This window comes from Phascolarctos cinereus, unplaced genomic scaffold (genome assembly GCF_003287225.1).
Source record: "Phascolarctos cinereus isolate Bilbo 61053 unplaced genomic scaffold, phaCin_HiC Scaffold_726;HRSCAF=1367, whole genome shotgun sequence".
Classification (NCBI taxonomy): Eukaryota; Metazoa; Chordata; class Mammalia; order Diprotodontia; family Phascolarctidae; genus Phascolarctos; species Phascolarctos cinereus.
In genome coordinates this window covers 391612465-391630463 of record NW_027556098.1, presented here as the reverse complement: position 1 = coordinate 391630463, position 17999 = coordinate 391612465, and the positions used below count along the sequence as shown (strand labels likewise).

The 17999-nt window shown below is 42.8% G+C and overlaps 1 protein-coding gene across 1 annotated transcript in view; it reads right to left on the bottom strand.

Annotated features, from left to right (window-relative positions):
• CLSTN1 (calsyntenin 1) overlaps positions 1–14554 on the bottom strand; it is a 98094-nt gene extending 83540 nt beyond the window's left edge. Inside the window, 1 exon segment of the mRNA XM_020974384.2 lies at positions 14176–14554. Within this exon segment, the coding sequence (XP_020830043.1) occupies positions 14176–14305 (130 nt within the window). The 5' untranslated portion in view covers positions 14306–14554.
• Between the last annotated feature and the right edge of the window lie 3445 nt (positions 14555–17999).

Below are 17999 nucleotides of genomic sequence, written 5' to 3'. Positions count from 1 at the left end.
ACGTAGTCTATCAGGGAAATAACCGGAGCAGTTGAGACATATCCTGCAAGTAAAACAGCCATCTGTCCATCAGTTCTGCCCCACTCAGAAATTAACTGGGGGGGGGGGGTAAGAGGGGAAAATACTGGGCACCATTTTAAGTTTGAATTCACTCTCCCCAGGAACTGAAGTGGTTGAGAAGAGTGAGCTCCTGCTTTTAAAGGTTTTGAAATTCTATTTCTGGCTTTGCTATATCTTCTCAGGAAATATCCCTTTGTAATAGCTATTTGATGTTAATTGGTTTGAGGAGTTATCAACTGATATTGTGGCAATAATGACTGGCAACTGATATTATGCGGAAGAGGGACACTGAATGAAGGCTCATGAGCAACTGTACCGGAGAAACCCCAACTTCTCAAAACTGGAGAACTTCAACTTCTCAAAACTCCAAGGGGAGAAACAGCCAGTTGCACTTCGGGAATGCAATCTAGCAGTGTAAGTGGAGGCTGAAGAGTGAACCCAGAGCCTGTATTTGCTCTGTATAACGTTAGAATGGAAGCTCCTTGAGGACAGGGATTGTTTTTGCCTTTCTTTATATCCCCAGCATTTAACATAGTGCCTGGTACATAGTAAGTGCGTAATAAATTCTTGCTGATTGACTGGTATGGAATTTATGGCTCCTACCATCCTCACATCCACAACAAAAAAGTTTCTGTTGCATTCAAGAAGATGCCTGAAAATGCACTGTGGATAACTTATGAGTCAGGGCAGTGGGAAAAAAAGGCAAGGCAATAAATAAGAAAAATCTTCACACAGGATAGGTGGTAGGAAGTCTGCTCATGATGCTCCATGTTTAAACCATGTACTCCCCAAATCATAAAGACTCAGGGTTAAAAAGGACCTAAAAGTCCCGTCTACACCTGACAGCAATCCTCTCTGCCTCATCCACGAGTGGCCATCCAGTTTCCACCTGGCTCACTGTGAAAGGTGACCCACTGAAAGCCTCTCAAAGCAATCCATTCCACTTCTGGCCAGCTCTAATTGTTAAGAACATCACCCTTATGGTATAGAGTCTTAATGTGCCTCTCTGTAATACAACTTCTACCCACTGGCTGTCTGTTCTTGACCTCTGGGATAAAGTAGGGCAAGCCAGTCCATCTTCACAATGACACCCCTTAATACATTTGTAGGCAGCTCAAAGTCTTCTCCAGGCTAAGTTTCTGCAACTAAATGAATATTTATGTCCTATTCTAAGACTTATCCCATTCTAAGATTCTTAGAAGAATCTTATTAAATAACGATTAGTTAATAAGCAAAAAAGATTTCAGGTACTTTGAGAGACAGTTTGTTTAAACCTCTGCTAAATAAAAATGCCCTTTAAAAGAGCTATCAATAATTACCAAATGGAAAGTCAATAAGCACTTATAAAGCATCTACTGTGTGCCAGGTATTAAGCTAAGCCCTAGGGATACAAAGTAAGGCAAAAACAGCCCCTGCTCTCAAGAAGTTCACAGTCTAACGGGGAAGATAACATGCAAACAACTCTGAACTTTCAAACAAAGCTGAAGTCAGAGTGTAAGATAACAGTCAACTTCTTAGCCAAAAGATTGTCCATTTAATAACAGCAGCTAGGTGGCATACTGAACTGAGTTTGGGACTTGGAGCCAGGAAGCCCTGAGTTCAAATTCTGCCTCAGATGCTTAGTAGCTAAGTGACCTGGGCAAGTCAAAACACCTCTGTCTCAGTTTCTTCGTCTGTAAAATGGGGAGACTAGCACCTACCTCCCTAGGTTGTTGTAAGGATCGAATGAGTTAACATGAAAAGTGCTTTACAAACCTTAAAGTGCTAGCTATTATTATCAAGGCATCTTGCAACTGGCGCGGTTCCAGACAAAGACTATCCATCTGAGCAGCTCTCTTGCTGAAGGCCTTTTCAGCATCTACTACTCTTTCAATAATTCTACCACAGGGTGCAGAGCCAGGAGATGATTTTTAGATGGGTCCAACTAATTTTATTAGCTATTTCTAATTGTTTAAAACTAGTGACAAAATGGATTAAGGAGTAGATAAGGACTTCAACTACTTAGCTTATATTTTAAAAGCTTTACTCCATAAGCCTAACACGATGCATATCCAGATAGGTGCAGGCGGTCACAGTCAACCATTTGCAAGCCTTCCTCCTCAAGATGAGCGACAGATATCAGCATGGGATACAATTACCCTACACCTGAGATCTGTCCTCACATCCTGGAGGCTACTGGGATATAAAAATGCTAATCACTATTATTAACATCTATCCTATTAGGAAGCTTGAGCAAAGGGAAGTTAACAAAGTGACAGCTTTACACAGAAAACTTGTCAGGGCTTTAACTAAATAGTAAATAATGGTGCTACATATGCTCTGCCCATGGTACCTCCTCAGTTCCCATGGGTCATTATCATCACAACGAGATGACTCTACTCCTAATCTCTCGTGAACTCCAGCCCTATTGCTACCAACGGCCTATTGGACATCTCTCTATACCTGAATGGAAGTCCTCTGCACTTCTAAAACTCGGGTACAAAACAAACTATTTATCCTTCCCTCAACCTTCCTCAAAAACATCAACAGAAAGTTACCTAGCAACCTCAGTTTATAACCTGGGAACCATCCTTGGCTTTTTCCCTTTCCCTCCACACCCTCCCCATCCAATCAGCTAACAAGACAATTCTGCCTTCATAACCTCTCCCACTTCGATCCTCTTCTATTTACACAGGCTCCGACTTAAGATCCTCCTCATCTCTTGTGTGGGCTATTTCAATCTCCCCCAATTGATCACCTTCCTTTCAGTCTCCAATTCATCCTTCAGACAACTACCAAATTGATATTCCTAAAACACAGATCTGACCTTATCACTGCCCCACCCCCAAATCTCCAATGCTCCCAAGTACCCCTAAGAGAAAACACACAATGCTCAACCTGGCATTTAAAGCCTTCCACAATCTGGCTCCAGCCTACCTTTCCAGTGTTGTTTCACCTTATTCACCTTCATACACTCTCTGCTCCAGTCACACTGATCTAACTGTTCTGTCTATGCTGTCCACCATTTCTGGACTATACTCTTCCATTTTGATCTTGCAGAATCCCTAGCTTTCTTTAAAGCAGTAGTCAGGCCTTTCCTGATTACTCTAATTATCAGTTAGTCCTTTCTCACTTTTGAGATTACTTTGTATATATATTTACTAATGTATTTGTTGTGACCTCATTTCTCTCTCATATACACCACATAAGCTCCTTGAGAGCAGGGACTGATATGGAGTAATTTCCGTCCATTCATACTTTACACAGAAATTCATCATAGTCCTTAACTATGTCTAAAATAGGTTAATTGAAAAAGCATTACATTCTTCATTTCAGAGTACAGTAGCAAATTTTTAAACATCCCTTTGCATATACAGTCCATTCTCCACAGCTGCCAGTGATATTCCTAATGCACAAGTCAGGTGACAGACATCATTCTCTAGCTCAATAAACTCTGCCAAATCTCCCTACTGCCTTTAGGATCAAACACAAATACCTTTGTTTGGCACCAAAGCCCTTTACAACATGATTCCAAACTCTCTTTCCAGTATATGTTATTGCCCTTTGCACACTAAAATCTAGCCAAAGTGGCCTTCTTGAGGGTCTTCAAATGGCATTCCATTTCCCACCTCTGCACCTTTGCACAGTCTGATCCTGATGCCTGGAATACCCTCCTTTCTCCCTGCCAACTCTTAGAATTCCTAGTTTCCTTCAGAACTCAGCTGAAGAACCACTTCCTTTCTGATGCTCCTCAGCTACTGGAACCTCCACCAAAAAATAAGCTTGTATTTACTTCGTATAGTTAAGGCAGTACATATTTCTCAACAATAGAATATAAGCATCTTGACAGCAGGCCATGATCCATTTTTGTCTTTTATATCCCCAGCATCTAGCACAGTGCCGGGCACAGAGTGGGCACTTACTGAATGTTTATTGATTGAGTGCCATAAACAGAAAAACTCATACAAGTCACTCTCAAAGTCCCTTCAACTGTAGGTTTCATTCTACATGAACTATTCCTAAATAATTAACTTTTTTAAAATTTTAAGTAACTTAAAATTAAAGTACTATATAAAGAAAAAAGAAAGATAACGGGAAAATCCCAAAAACACATTAATATTCATATGAAAGAGGCACATTTCAAGTAGCTCAAATATAAGAAATAAAATCATAAAAGCACCTTTTGCAAAATGTCCATCCTACATTTAACTAACTAAAGTAGATTGGTAGAAAAAGAACCACTCACAGCTTCACCCTCAGGAAGACCTGGGTTTAAATACAATCTGTACATAACTGTCAGTGTGTGACCCTGGGAACAACCTCTCAATGCCCTAAGGAACTTTTCTAAGACTGTCAATTAAAGGGCAATTGATAGAAGAAATTTCTTTACAGAGAGTTTCTACACCAATTAAGTCACAGACCCCCAAAAAGCTAAACACACACACAAAATCAACTATTCAATATAATAAAAAATCATCAACTATTAATGCCTTCTAAACTACCTAGTGTTTTTAAACATTCTACATCCCCGGTTCCTGATTTAAAGCCAGGAGTTCTTGTTCCTGAGGACTCAATGTCTACTTCCAATATTATTAAGTAGAAATAATGCACCCTATTTAATCTGCAACAGGAATAAAGAAACATTTTAGTTGGCCTGTCCTAAGATAAATTCAATATCCTGCCACCCCAAGGGTCACTGCCGGAAATGCAATCAGATTTAGGTCATACCACAAAAGTTCATTTTGAGGCAAATAACTGAAAAAATAGACTGTTGTAAATAACCATGGTATGTACAAAATGATGATAAAAATGCATATAACTGGCCAAAGGCATTTAAGGAAATATATCTTCATGTATATCCCTAAATTACCAGAGACAAACTCCAGACAAAGTGTTTATCAGTTCTGTGCCTGACACAAAGCCAGGAGTAGCTAACATGCTGAATGTCAACATCAGGTTCAAAAAGAGTCCGTTGCCCTGAAATTGGTGTAAGGTTAGACAGAAGAAATTTAATAAGGGTAAATTCAAAATCAAATGCATAAGTATAGATAGGGAAGGGGAGATGTAGTTTGTGAGTAATTTAGGGGAAAACTTCCATTAAGAATTAAAAATCTGGAATGGCTGCCTAAAAAGCTAATTCAATCTTAAACCACATTAACAAAACACGGCATCCAACTCTACATGCTGTTACTTATCACCTACTACTACGTGTGAGGCACCACGTTAAAACATGAGAGTGTGAGACAAAACCAGAACTGTCCCTTGCTTTCTGCTGAGGAGATAAAACATCTAAACAGATGAATGCAACACAATTTTGAGGGAGAGGACACTAACTGGAGGGCTCAAGAAAGGCTTCCCATAGGAGGTGGCATCTATGTTGTGCCAAGGAAAGCAGTCATTCTAAAGTATTCTACAATGATCAGACCAAAAGGGTGTGTCTCATCCCCTGACAGTTAAGACTTCTGACAAATCCTTACTTCAGTTTCCCCCTTACTCCTCCTACCATCAAGAACAAACCATATGGTAAACAGATTTCATCCAATGCTGTGTTCCACTAGCTAAGATAGGACATCTCTTCACTGAAGCCAATTATGTTCTTGAAACCCAGCTGAAACCAGCACCTCATAAACAAAAATCTCTATTCAAAATTAATTTTACAAACCATCCCAATTTTTCCAACAGCAATGCTGATCCTTCAAATTAAACTAATTTATGGCATCAGAGCATTAGAAAATACAAGGTACAAGAAGATATTAGACTATAAAAACTCAATTAGACTGCTCATTAGGATGGACAGCTCTAGTTATTTTCTGTTTCACTAAAGGTTTTTCAGAAATTCCATTGTAATGATAAAAAATTTTTTCTAAAATTACCAGTCAATTTAATTTTATAGCACCTCAGGGTCAACATTATGATTAAAAAATTAATGTAGAGTATTACAAATACACTTGTATTTAATACTTATAACGTATATGAGGAAAAAATGTATGTACATGTTAACATGATATGATTCCTCCATCCCCTATAGAATGTAAACTCTTTGAGGGCAGGAACACACTAAGTATTTAACAAATGCTTGATGCTCTACTGATACATAGAATACAATACTGACTCTTGGAGGTTGCTTTTTCCAAAAGATTCTTATCACATTTTCCTCCTTGCCTTTTTCTCCTAAAAGTAAAGAAAAAATTTCTGATTAAGATTTTACTATACAGTATTAGATTGCCAACATTCAATATCAATCATAATTACTTTATTGTTTCTTTACCATTGCCTCCAGCGTCAAACAAATCACGTTAATAAGAACAAGAAAATATTGCCTGAAAAAAGCCCGCATTAAGTACAATATTAATGTCTGTATCTTCCATTACTATTTCCTCAAAGTTACTGTTTCTGCATAACATGAGGTAACTGGAATTAAAGAAGCATTTCTGAATAAGCTGGAAGATGCTCTGTCTTCAATAATGAACCCAGAGAGCTACAGAAATCTCTGAAATCTGCACATTTACTAATGAGAGGAGAAGACAGGATTATTCCCCCTACGTGACTCTGAAGGCTAAAGGATCTTTAGAGCTGACCACCCCTAATTCTGCTATCCCGCTCAGCTCTTATTTTAATAGATTCTTACCAATTTACAGCAGCTTATATCAGAATTTCCACAAGGAAGTTCAAGTGGCTCTCTGTCTGTACAAGTTGTGCCTTTGATTTTCACCATGCATACACCACAGGGCTACATTTGGTTTCTCCAGCTCTTCCCTCACAAAAGCCCTACAGGGCAACCGATCCACAGCATGCTCATCTCCACTTTACAGAGGAGTACGTGAAGGAGGCCGCCCAACTAAGATGGCTTGCCCGGTTCCACAAGCTATGACTGGAACCCAGTGTTCCTGACCAAGGACAGTGCTCTTCTCATTACACCATGATCACTATTTAAAGAGAAATAGTGACCTTTTGGTCCCCACTAGCCTCTCCCACATATTCTTGCAAACAAACAAACACAGACAGGCTCAGCAGTGTGGAAAAATGTTTGGTCTTCCCATCATTGTCAATACTATGTTTTTTCTTAACTGCCATAACAAGGGCTATGATGAATTTCCACTTAACTGAGCAAACCCAGCGCACTCTTTCCTCTCCTGCTCTAAGAGCCCAGGTGGGAGCCAAACCCAAAGGAGCAGCCTCCTGCACGGAGAGATGACAGACGTACGCTTGGAATGTCCATTTAAACTGAAGACAAGTGTCTTCAAGCGATCACATCAAATACCTAATCCTTAGTTCACCTGTGACCGACACGAGGCCATTATTAAAAACAGAACAAGAAGCAAACTGTTAAGAGTCTGAGTAAATGAAATCATGGAGCATTTTTGGTCCACTTCTTTACGAATGCAATCACTTATCTGTTCGATATCTTTTTTTATTTTCCTATTATGCACTATAGCTGTCTGATGCATAACACTGGCCTTCTTGTGAAGAAGGCTTCCTCATTTCTGACATGATTTGAAACAAAGAAGGCATCCTAACCAAGGAGAAATCAGGCAGCCATCACTTGAAAAGTCAATTCCAGTCATCGGACAGAAATAGAGCCATTCTCGGGTAGAGAAGTGGTCAAAAGACAAAAAGACTTTTCAAAAAGAATTACCAATTATAAATGACCACACAAAAACATGCTGCAAATCACTAACAGTAAGAGAAATCCAATTTAAAACTCTGAGGTTTTAAGTCAGATGAAAACTGGCAAAGATGACCAAAAATGGAAATGGCCAATGGTAAACTTATGGATTGATCCAATGATTCTGATCATCAGTTTGGAGTTATCATACGAGAAAAGTGATCGAACCCTCCATACAGTTTGACAGCATACCCCCCTACTGGGCAAGGAAGTAAGAGACACAAAGTCCAACACTATGCAGAAATGTTCACAGCGCCACTCTCCAGAGTAGAAGAATTGGAAACAATATGGGCACCAACCGACTAAAGAATTGCTAAAGAAAAAAAAACTGTGGTATATGAATGAAACGGAATATTGCAGTAAAAAATGACCAATGAGATGAACTCATGAGAGCCTACGAATCCAAACAGGCAGAAAGGTGGCATGGTGCTCAGAGTCCTAGGGTTGGAGTCAGAAAGGTCTGAGTTCAAATCCAACCTCACACACATTCTAGCTGTGTGGCCTTGGGAAAGTTATATAACCTGTTTGTCTCAAGCTCCCCACCTGTAAAATAGGCGCAATAACAACACCTTCCCCCCTCCCCAAATTTGTTGTAAGGATCAAATGAGATCATATTTGTAAAGCACTTACAAACAGTGCCTAGAACATAAGAGGTGCTTAATAAATGCTCGCTGCCTTCTTCCTCTTCTTCTTCATCCTCATCCTCATCATCATCTCTGTTCAGATAATTTCCAAATCTCATAACCAACAGTCACCTCTCACCTATTTTCCAGTCCTCCACCTAGATGTTCCACAGGTACCATAAACTCATTGCAGACAAAACAAAATTCACTATCTTTCCCCCTAAATCCACCCCTCTTCCATCCTTGCTTCCCTACTTCTGTCAATCATTTTCCCCATCACCCCAACTTCAAAACCTAGAAGGTTTTTAACTCTCATTCACTCTCACTCCAAGCTAGTTGCCAAGTTTTGCTAATTCTACCTCAATCTCTCTCTACTCCATCCCCTTCTAGTCCAAATTCTCATCACCACTTCCAGCCTGACGTGTATGCTCTAAAAAGGGGCACAGAGTGGGTGGGAGAACTGTGATGTAAAGACAAAAGGAAAGCCCATTTCCTAAATCATCATTACTCGAACTGCACCCTAAAAAATCCTGAAGTTCTGCAAAGCAGTCCAAGGGGTTCAATGAAGAAAAGAGTTGTCAGGTCAGATAAGCACACACAGCAAATCTGTCAACTTTGCTATCAATAACATATAATGCATGTGTTCAGCAAATGCAAAGAATTCTGGAGACTGGTGGAAATTGAGCATGCGACAAAGTCATTCTGACTAGAATCAATCACCAAAAGTACTAAATATTTTATGTTACATAATTGATTTTCTCAGCAGAGAGCCTGAAAAATAACATGGTTTGGGCTTGATCTTTTTTCTTTGCTTTTGCTTTGTCTTATGGGTTAAAGGTTATTTTTTAAAGTTGTATTTCTGCAAGTCAAGGAATATTGATCTCCAAAGAAATGAAACTAAAAAATCACTCAAAGGCAACAGAGAAGAAGATGGAGAACAAGGGCGATAATAAGGAAATGTATGGGGAGGAGATGGGTAGGTCACTGCCACCAAACAGCCTATGTGCCCCATTTATATCCCTCTGACTTAAAAAGAAAGGGAGAAAGGCCTCCAATACATCAGGTGGAGCCCCAATAGCAACCCTGTGAGAATGTGAGATGACACTGACAAGAGTTCCCTAGGACAGGCAGGCAGGTAGCTTGCAACTTGTATCTTTGGAGAGAATCTTTACACAGATGAGATCACAGAACCATCTGAATATCTGAGCTTTTCTTTTCTTTCTGCCTTCTATAATCAATTTCATGATAATTTCCATCATAAACCACTGTATACAAACAAGAAGTCTGAGGAGCTAAAAAGGTAATATTGTTAACAACTAAGCCTTTGATTATAAAACAAACACCAGGAGCCTGGTTTGAATGCCAATCATCTTATGCTACCAATTTTTAAAAATTGTTTTGTGATTATAAAATCTAGAGGCATTTATAAGCAGAACACAGCACGTTTTAAAACACAACTAGAACTTCACAGGGGAAAATGGGATGAACCCATCCCCTAAAAAATACTGGCTTAAATATAAAGGAAAAATGCAAATTGCTGTGATGCATCATTTACCAGGCCATCTATCATAACTAATATTGTTCCCAGTTACAAAGCACTTGTAGCGATCACATTATTCGCAACAAGTCATTTATATTATTTTTAGTTTTGAGGCAAAAAAAAATCATGTTTTTTTTAATCAGCTTTGTTATTTGGAACCATTTATAGTAGGCATTTCTTTAAAATTTTCTTCTAAAGATTTTCTGCCAAGGTTCCCCTAAAGTTTTAATTCAAAGCAAAGAATTCTGACACCAGAAAAAAAAAATAAGAACCACTGATAACTAATCATCAGGCATTTATTAAACAATTTAGGAGGGGCATCAGGGTCTGACAAAAAGAAACGAACTTAGGAGATTGGGGATAGAGTCTCCACTGGCACTAAGCGGTGTGACTATTAACAAGTCACTTGACCTTCTCTATGCTTCAGTTTCCAAAGCTGTAAAATGGGCCCACTAACAAGGAGGCCACTCAGCTATAAAGTGGTACCACCAAGCAGTGCTTATTACTGCTGCTCGCTTACGTCCCTGAGAGTTGAAGGGAAGAAAGGCCTTCACCAACGCAGAAGCATCATACAGATGTGAGCTACTACTATCATCATCATCATCCTGACTGAACATGCTGTGTGGCTGTGCTTAATGAGAATATTTTCCTCAGGATGATACTACTTCCTTAAACACCAAAACGTGCTAGGAAATATTGGGAACTTAGGTCCAGGATATGTCTTACCTATAAACTGTGTCATTCACAGCTCAGTAACTATAGAAGACTTGATTTTTTTTTTCAAAACCACAATTATAACTAAAATTGACATTTAAAATTCTTCATAAAATGACAAATACTTTTTAAAGTACAATAATTTTGACTTTCAGTCCATCCTTCTGTTTCAGCATTCTGTCATATGGTGACTGGCCTAGCATCAATGGTTTAGAAACTAAATTAACCAAGTAGCTACACTCCTCCAACCAGAAGAGTTGTTCAGAAGGTTACACAGATTTTCAGAGATGAAAAGTTCAGATGTTACCAGAAATAATGCTCTTTTATTTTTGGCCTTAGGAAGTCATCACAAAGTATACTCATAAACATAAAAACCACGGCAGAAACAAGACTGTGTGTGATTTGCTCTTATTAACATTTCACAAGGCATTCGCCTCCTAACACAAGCTGAAGAAGGCAACCAGGCAGACCAAGTGATTTGTCCTTTTTGAAGACTAAGAAAAGCTGGAGAATTACACAGAACACTGGTTACAACAAAGCCCTAAGAGCTAACACAGTCTTAGAACCACAGTGAAAGGTATAATGTGGGGAGGCGGGAGCAGGGTGTCCCGAATCGGACCACATGTGGGATACTACAGACTTCAGTTAGGCCACATTTCAATAAGGTTAAGAGAGGAAGATAAATTGGAGAGGGACTAGAGAAGAGTGAGCAGGTTGCTGAGATGATCTAAGAGGATCAGGGGGATAGCTCTGTCTTCAATGAAGAACATGTTGTATCCTCCCAACAGAATGTTAGCTCCTTGTCAAGGGTAGCTACAGTTTAGATCTCGTCCTTGGGGCCTCAGGGAATAGTATATCATAGGCAATTAATGTTTCCTGAGTTGAAATGAATTCAAGGATTCCAAGGGCTGTTACGGGGAAGAGGGCATTAGTAGGAGCCATGGGTATGTTAAGATCCGAGCTGTGTGCAAAAATGTCCTCATAATGACAACTCTCCACTAAAGGAATAGGCAGCGTCTGCAAGTATCGAGGTCTTCAAGCAAAGGCTGGATAACCATTTGTGCAGGGTCGACTTAGATGGCCCCCTTCAAACTATTGGATTATGTAATTCTGTGAATATAATTTCATAGCATTTCTAGTCTGTAAGCCCACAGTAATTAAAATGCTCAAGAATGGAAATGCATATCAAACTATATCTCTACAGCCACAGCAACTAATTTATGGAAAAGGGGAATGAGTAAGCAAACTCCTTAAGAAAAAGTCTATTTTAGGCAACCAAAAATCATATCACTGAAACAACAGTTATAACCCCCCAAAAATGCCAATTTACTTTCATCATCTTTCCCAAGGTTGACAATAAGCCTTAACATTTAAATACGGTATCCTTAGGTAAAAAATTCTGTAAAATATTTCCCAAGACAACTAAAAATAAAACAGTATATTGGTTAGGCTCTCAAGTCTGTGCCTAACATTTAAAACTAGTTTTAATGTAACTTCTTTTTCTAATTCATATTGTTAACTGAAGAAAAATGAGATACTTGGTTGACAAAATTTGAATACCACAGTTAACAACGTTTGAGACGTGATGTGAATAAAAAGTGCAGTTCATAAATTTCAGTGTTATGAGAACGTGAAACAAAAGATGCATTTTGCCTCCTCTGCAATTTAATTTGTGAACATTGTACACTACACCCAATATAAGTCAAGCCCCCAAAGAAAAAAAATGTATAAGCCTGATAAGTTGCAATTCAATTCACTTTTTAAAACATCCAGATTCCTCCTCCATTTTTAACAGCTATTGCAGAATCAGAAGCATCAATTTAAAGTACTTTCTACAGAATACATCTGGATTACTTTGCTCCAAAGCCAAAGAGTTGTTTGCCTTCCAAGATGTATTCAGTGGTACATCTGCAATGCGTAAGTAAGCTTTCCCTTTGCAAGATCAATCAATATTTATAAAAAAAAAAAGATATAACATTTAAAAGGTTTAGTGCTAAAGGTTGAAAAACCAAATAATCAACTAAACAAGAAATGTTATTTGGCACATTATCTTTAAAATAATTTTGGTTCCACATTCCCAGGGAATCAAGCAATCTAAGCTCTTCCACAATCCAAAATATCACCAGAAAAAAACCCGCACCAAGCAGCTGGGGGGGGGGTGGAGCAGGGAGGGAGAAGAAAAGCTGGGGAATTTTCCAATGCGGGATAAATCCATAGTTGTCGACCTTACTCATGACTTTAACCTTTTCTCTTTTTTTGGCAACACATTACAACCCATATCCGACTATTAATTAGAAAGCAAACGACCTTTAAAGGGTCAGGGGGAAGTGGAGTTCGATCTGCCGGAGGGAAAGGAGATCTTTTGAAGAAACGTGGGGGAGCAGTGCATGGCTATTATATAAGAGCCCAATTTAAGAAAAAAAAATGTTTCGTATGTATGCATCCAGCTAATTCTAATCAATATAAGGCCAAATCTCAAACCCAATAATGCATCTCTAACGGGCCCTGGTAGAAAAGACAGAAGAACAGTGCCTGGCCAGGCCGGTAAGGAGGAGCAGAAGAGACCTCTCGACTCTGACCCGGCTGCCCGCACTCACTGCATCTTATTCATGCAACATCCGTACCCACGCGGCACATCCCGGCCCCCCACCCCGGCCACCGTGGACCGAGGTTACAGAAAGGCCTCGAGCCTCCACCCCCCCCACCCCAGCCCTCCCTCCATCTTCCTCTGTGCGTTTTAACCATTAACCACCCCCCCCACCCCCGCCCTTGGGCCTGACTGCTCCCCTCGCGCCAAAGCACCTGCACCTGGCAGGGAGGGGCAGGAGAGCGAGCAACACACACACATACACACACACACGGCTTCGAATCCACCTCTGCATTATTATTGTCGCCCCCTTGCACACTCATGGCTCTGAGCCATTATTGCCGTTAGTCTTGTCCCCTTACACACTCACACACAGCACACACTCACACTCCTGGCTCCGAACCTGCCTTAGCATCAGTACTCTCATCGGTCTTGTCCCCCTACACACTCATTCACACGCAGCACACTCACGGCTCATCCTTACTCTCATTAGTCTCGTCCCCTTACACACTCACTCACGCGCAGCTCACACTCACGGCTCCGAACCTGCCTTAGCATCCTCATTAGTCTCGTCCCCTTACACACTCACTCACACACAGCACACACTCACACTCCTGGCTCCGAACCTGCCTTAGCATCAGTACTCTCATCGGTGTTGTCCTCTACACACTCACTCACGCGCAGCTCACACTCACGGCTCCGAACCTGCCTTAGCATCCTCATTAGTCTCGTCCCCTTACACACTCACACACACTCACACAGCCCCAGAGGAGGTGGCGGGGTGGAGGATGGAGGAGAACTGGGGGGGCTCCCCCACGCAATCTCCCCCCCACCCCCGTCCCGGATCGCATCCTAGCACTGCGCGCCCCCTCCCCCCCGCCCCGCGCTCCCAGACCCCGGCCCACCAGGTGCACGCGCGCTCCAGCGGGGGGGGGGGCGCCCCTCCAGGTGCACGCCCCCTCCCCCTCCCTATCACCCCCCCGCCCCAGGCCCGGCCCGCGCTCACCTCGCGCCGCCCAGCCCCCGCCGCAGAGCCCGAACAGCGCGGCGGCCGTCACGAGCCAGGCGGAGACGGCGGGCAGGGAGCGGCAGCGGCGGGGCGGCTGCGGCGGCTCCGGCGGCCGCTTCGGCAGCATCTCGGGGGCTCCCGGCCGGGCCGGGCCGAGCCGAGCGTCGGGGGACGGGCTGAGGCGGCGGCGGCTCAAACGCCGACCATGGGCCGCCCGCGAGCTGCGGCGGAGGAGGCCGAGGGAGGCGAGTGCAAGCGCCGGCTCGGACTCGGACTCGGACTCGGGGCGAGGGCGAGGTCCCGCCGGAGGAGCCGCTGCTGCCGCTGCCGCCGCCGCTGTCGCCGTGACGATGCGCCCCCGCGCGTGCACACGCGCGCCCCCGCGCTCCTCCCCGCCTCCCTGGGCCCGAGCCGCGACTCTAAGATGGCGGCGCCACCCCCTCCCCCCGCCAGCCGCAGTCCGGACTCCCCCACGGGGGCGGGGCGATGGCCAGGGAGGGGCGGGGGAGAAGCTGCGCGCGCACGAGCGAGCGGCCCGGGAGCGAGCGCGAGGGCGCGTGCCCGACGAAGCCCTCTCCCAGGCCGCGGACCCGAGAAAGGATGGATGGATGGATGGATGGGGAGGGCAGGTCTTTGCTGTCCCTGCAGATGAAACCGCTGTTTCCACCACTACCACCGCCACCATCACCACGTTAGGGCATCGCGCCCGCTCCAGGGGCAGCACTCCTTAAGGGAGACCCTCTCTCTGCAGCTGGTGCTAACGAGATGCTGGGGGGGGAGAAGGGGGGCGCCCCCCAGGCCACCCGGGCTGTCCCTCAGTGCCTTGGGTTTTTTTGCAGAGCATAAAACTCCACGTCGTCATGCGTGTTCCCTGGGGGTCTAGACCCTGCATTCAAAGTGTCCTACCCGGGATGGCTGATGATTGCAGCGCCTCCCCCCCGCCTGCATGCATGCTTCCAGCCTCTCCGCTTGTAGTCCTGAACACAGCCATCTCCTTCACCTCTAAGCCAGCACCAGCCAGGAAACCGAAATCGTCCACCCCAAGCGCCCCTCCCCAAGTCACTAAAAAAGGGCAATGTGGGACATGCAAAGGTTTTCTCCTGAAACTCAGGAATCCGATAGCCCATGATGCTGACAGTGTTGGGAAAGAAGCCTAGAAGTAAAACCTATCTCCTAGGCTTTTCAGGCATTTTCCTTACTTATTCTTCCAGTGATTTGGAATAGTAATGGACGCCAGACCTCCTAGTTGCCTTCCAGCACCGAATCTAGGAGACCATAGAAATGTAGAATACACAGAAAAGATGAAAAATTGTATGGATTGATACTGAATCCTTAGCACTATTCTACATATTCCTTCCTGAGCCCCCAACCTCCACGCCTCTAAACCAAGGAGCTCCCCCTACTTCACTAAGATCAAGGCCTTCTGGCTCTAGTCCATACTTGGCCCTAGCTCCCCCCATATATCCATCTCTCTTCATCTATTCCCTTTGCCTTCTCCAAAAGAACTGTCCAAGATAAGGAAGGAGGTAAGACTTCACATTGGTAGAGTTCTGGAGGACATCCCTTCCAGTTCCAAACTGTACCTACTGCCAGTGTGACCCTGGAAAAGTCACAACCTCCTTGAGCCTCAATTTCCTATCTGTAAAATTAAGGGGTTGGACTAAATGTCTTAAGAGGTCTCTAGATCTAGGGCTCCAAGAGCTAAGGTCCTATGACTCCAAACTGACCCTTCTGACATTGATCCCTTCCTTCCCTCCCACTCTGCTGCTCCTTTCCCTTCTATCTTCCCACATCTTTGGGTCTTCCCTATCTAGAGTGTCTAGATTATAAGCTCTTAAAAGGTAAGGATCCCAACTACTTTTCCTTCATAGCATCCCCTATGGCCTGTAGCATAGAGAAGAATAGAGCCCATAGCAAATGCCCAATAACTGCTTATGGATAGATTGATTGAATGCATTACTGGACCATACAATTTTTTTCTGCTGTAAAAACCTCATAAATCTTCTCTCAGGAAAAATACATAAATGAATTAATGAATTCCTGTGGGGCTCCAAGAGGGGAAAAACATGACCCAACAACTCAATGAAAAGAGATGTAACAATGACTACAACATAAATGAAAATAACAGAAAAAAAAAGAAACTGAATGTTGAGTAATTATAATGACAAAGCTTGGTCCCAAAGGAGAAATAAGAAAGAAAACAAACTTTTTGGTGGGGGAGGATTACATATATTGTCAGACATGGTTGCTGGCTTTGCTGAACTACTTTTTAGTCTCTTTTTAAAAATTCTTTCTTTTAGTGGATGGTTCTCTGGATGGGACACAGTATTTTAGGAAAGGAAGGTGATGTAAAAACAGAAGCTATCAATACAAGTTGTTTTGTTTTGTTTTGTTTTAAAGAGAGAGAGAGAGAGAAGAAAAGTGTGAGCCCTGAGCTAAGTTTTTGAATGGTGAGCCCATCATGAAATGCGTGCAGTTCAAAGGGCAGACCAAAACTTTGTAGGATCTGATAGCCACCATCTCCTGATATCACCCCCTTGTTTTCCATTTTTAAAAAGAAAGACCAAAGTGAAGAAGGGTGGGTGAGGAAGATTCTTAGGAAAGGTGGGGCAGATGGCAAATGAGCTCTGGAAAACTTGTGCATGCTGAGATTTTGCCCACATGAGGATTAGTCAGTCTGGAAAGGAGATCAGCTTGAAGAGCCCCCCAAAAAAGGAGCAGTGAAATCTAATTTTCCAGTCTGTCTAACAAGGGCCATTGCATGACACTTTTCAAAGGGCTCTTTTCATGATCAATCAGTTCATCTACAAAACTTCCCCCAAAATATTGAGCATACAAGGCACCAAAGGGGAGGATGGACCATGCCTGGGGTCACCCAGCTCTTCATTGAAGGGATAGGGGCTGGAGCTTGGAAGGATAGCTTGAAGTCAGGCTGTGAAGGGCTTTAAATGTCAAACAGGAATTTGGCATGGCCAAACAATTTGATTGCCCTAGGCCCTCCTTACAGTTGGGGAGGGTATTTGCTGCTTATGTTTAGGTAATGGGGGAGGGGGAGAGCAAAACCCAAGGAAAAGCAGTATCTCTGTCAGCTGGTACACACACACACACACACACACACACACACACACACACACATACACACACAAAGACACTGTTCCTCACAAAGTAAACACAAGGCATTTGTATGTCTGGGTTGTCCCATATAAAATTGAACACATACACACAAACCCATCTATGGCTGTCCACAAGCTTGGAACTTTCACCATAACACATAAGATTTGACATATCTCAAAATAGATACCTGTATTTCATGGACAGCAGAGAAAGAATTTTCTCAATTTAAGAGAACATGCATTTATCAAAAGTCGTATTTAAAAGCATCATCACACCCTCCTACCACATGTTTCATTCCAAGCTTGCTGCCTACTCGTAGTCCTGGCTCTGAATCAGACCCTAATCTCTACCCTCCTTCCTTCCTCAGGAAAGATCACAGGATTCAGAACTGGAAGGGACATTTAAGTTCATTTATTGGAATACTCTCATTTACTCTTTTTTTTTCTTTTTGGAGGCAGTTGGGGTTGTGACTTTCCCAGGGTCACACAGCTAGTAAGTATCTGAGGCTGACTTTGAACTGAGATCCTCCCAGCTCCAGGGCAGGTGCTCTATCCACCGGGCCACCTAGCTGCCCCTCTCACTTACTGTTTGTGCAGCCTGAGGCACACAAAAAGGAAGACATGCCCGAGACCATGCCGCTAGTAAGGGCCATTGCTTGGATTTAAACCTGCTTGGTAAATACCATTTCTAAAAGCTAATTAAATCTG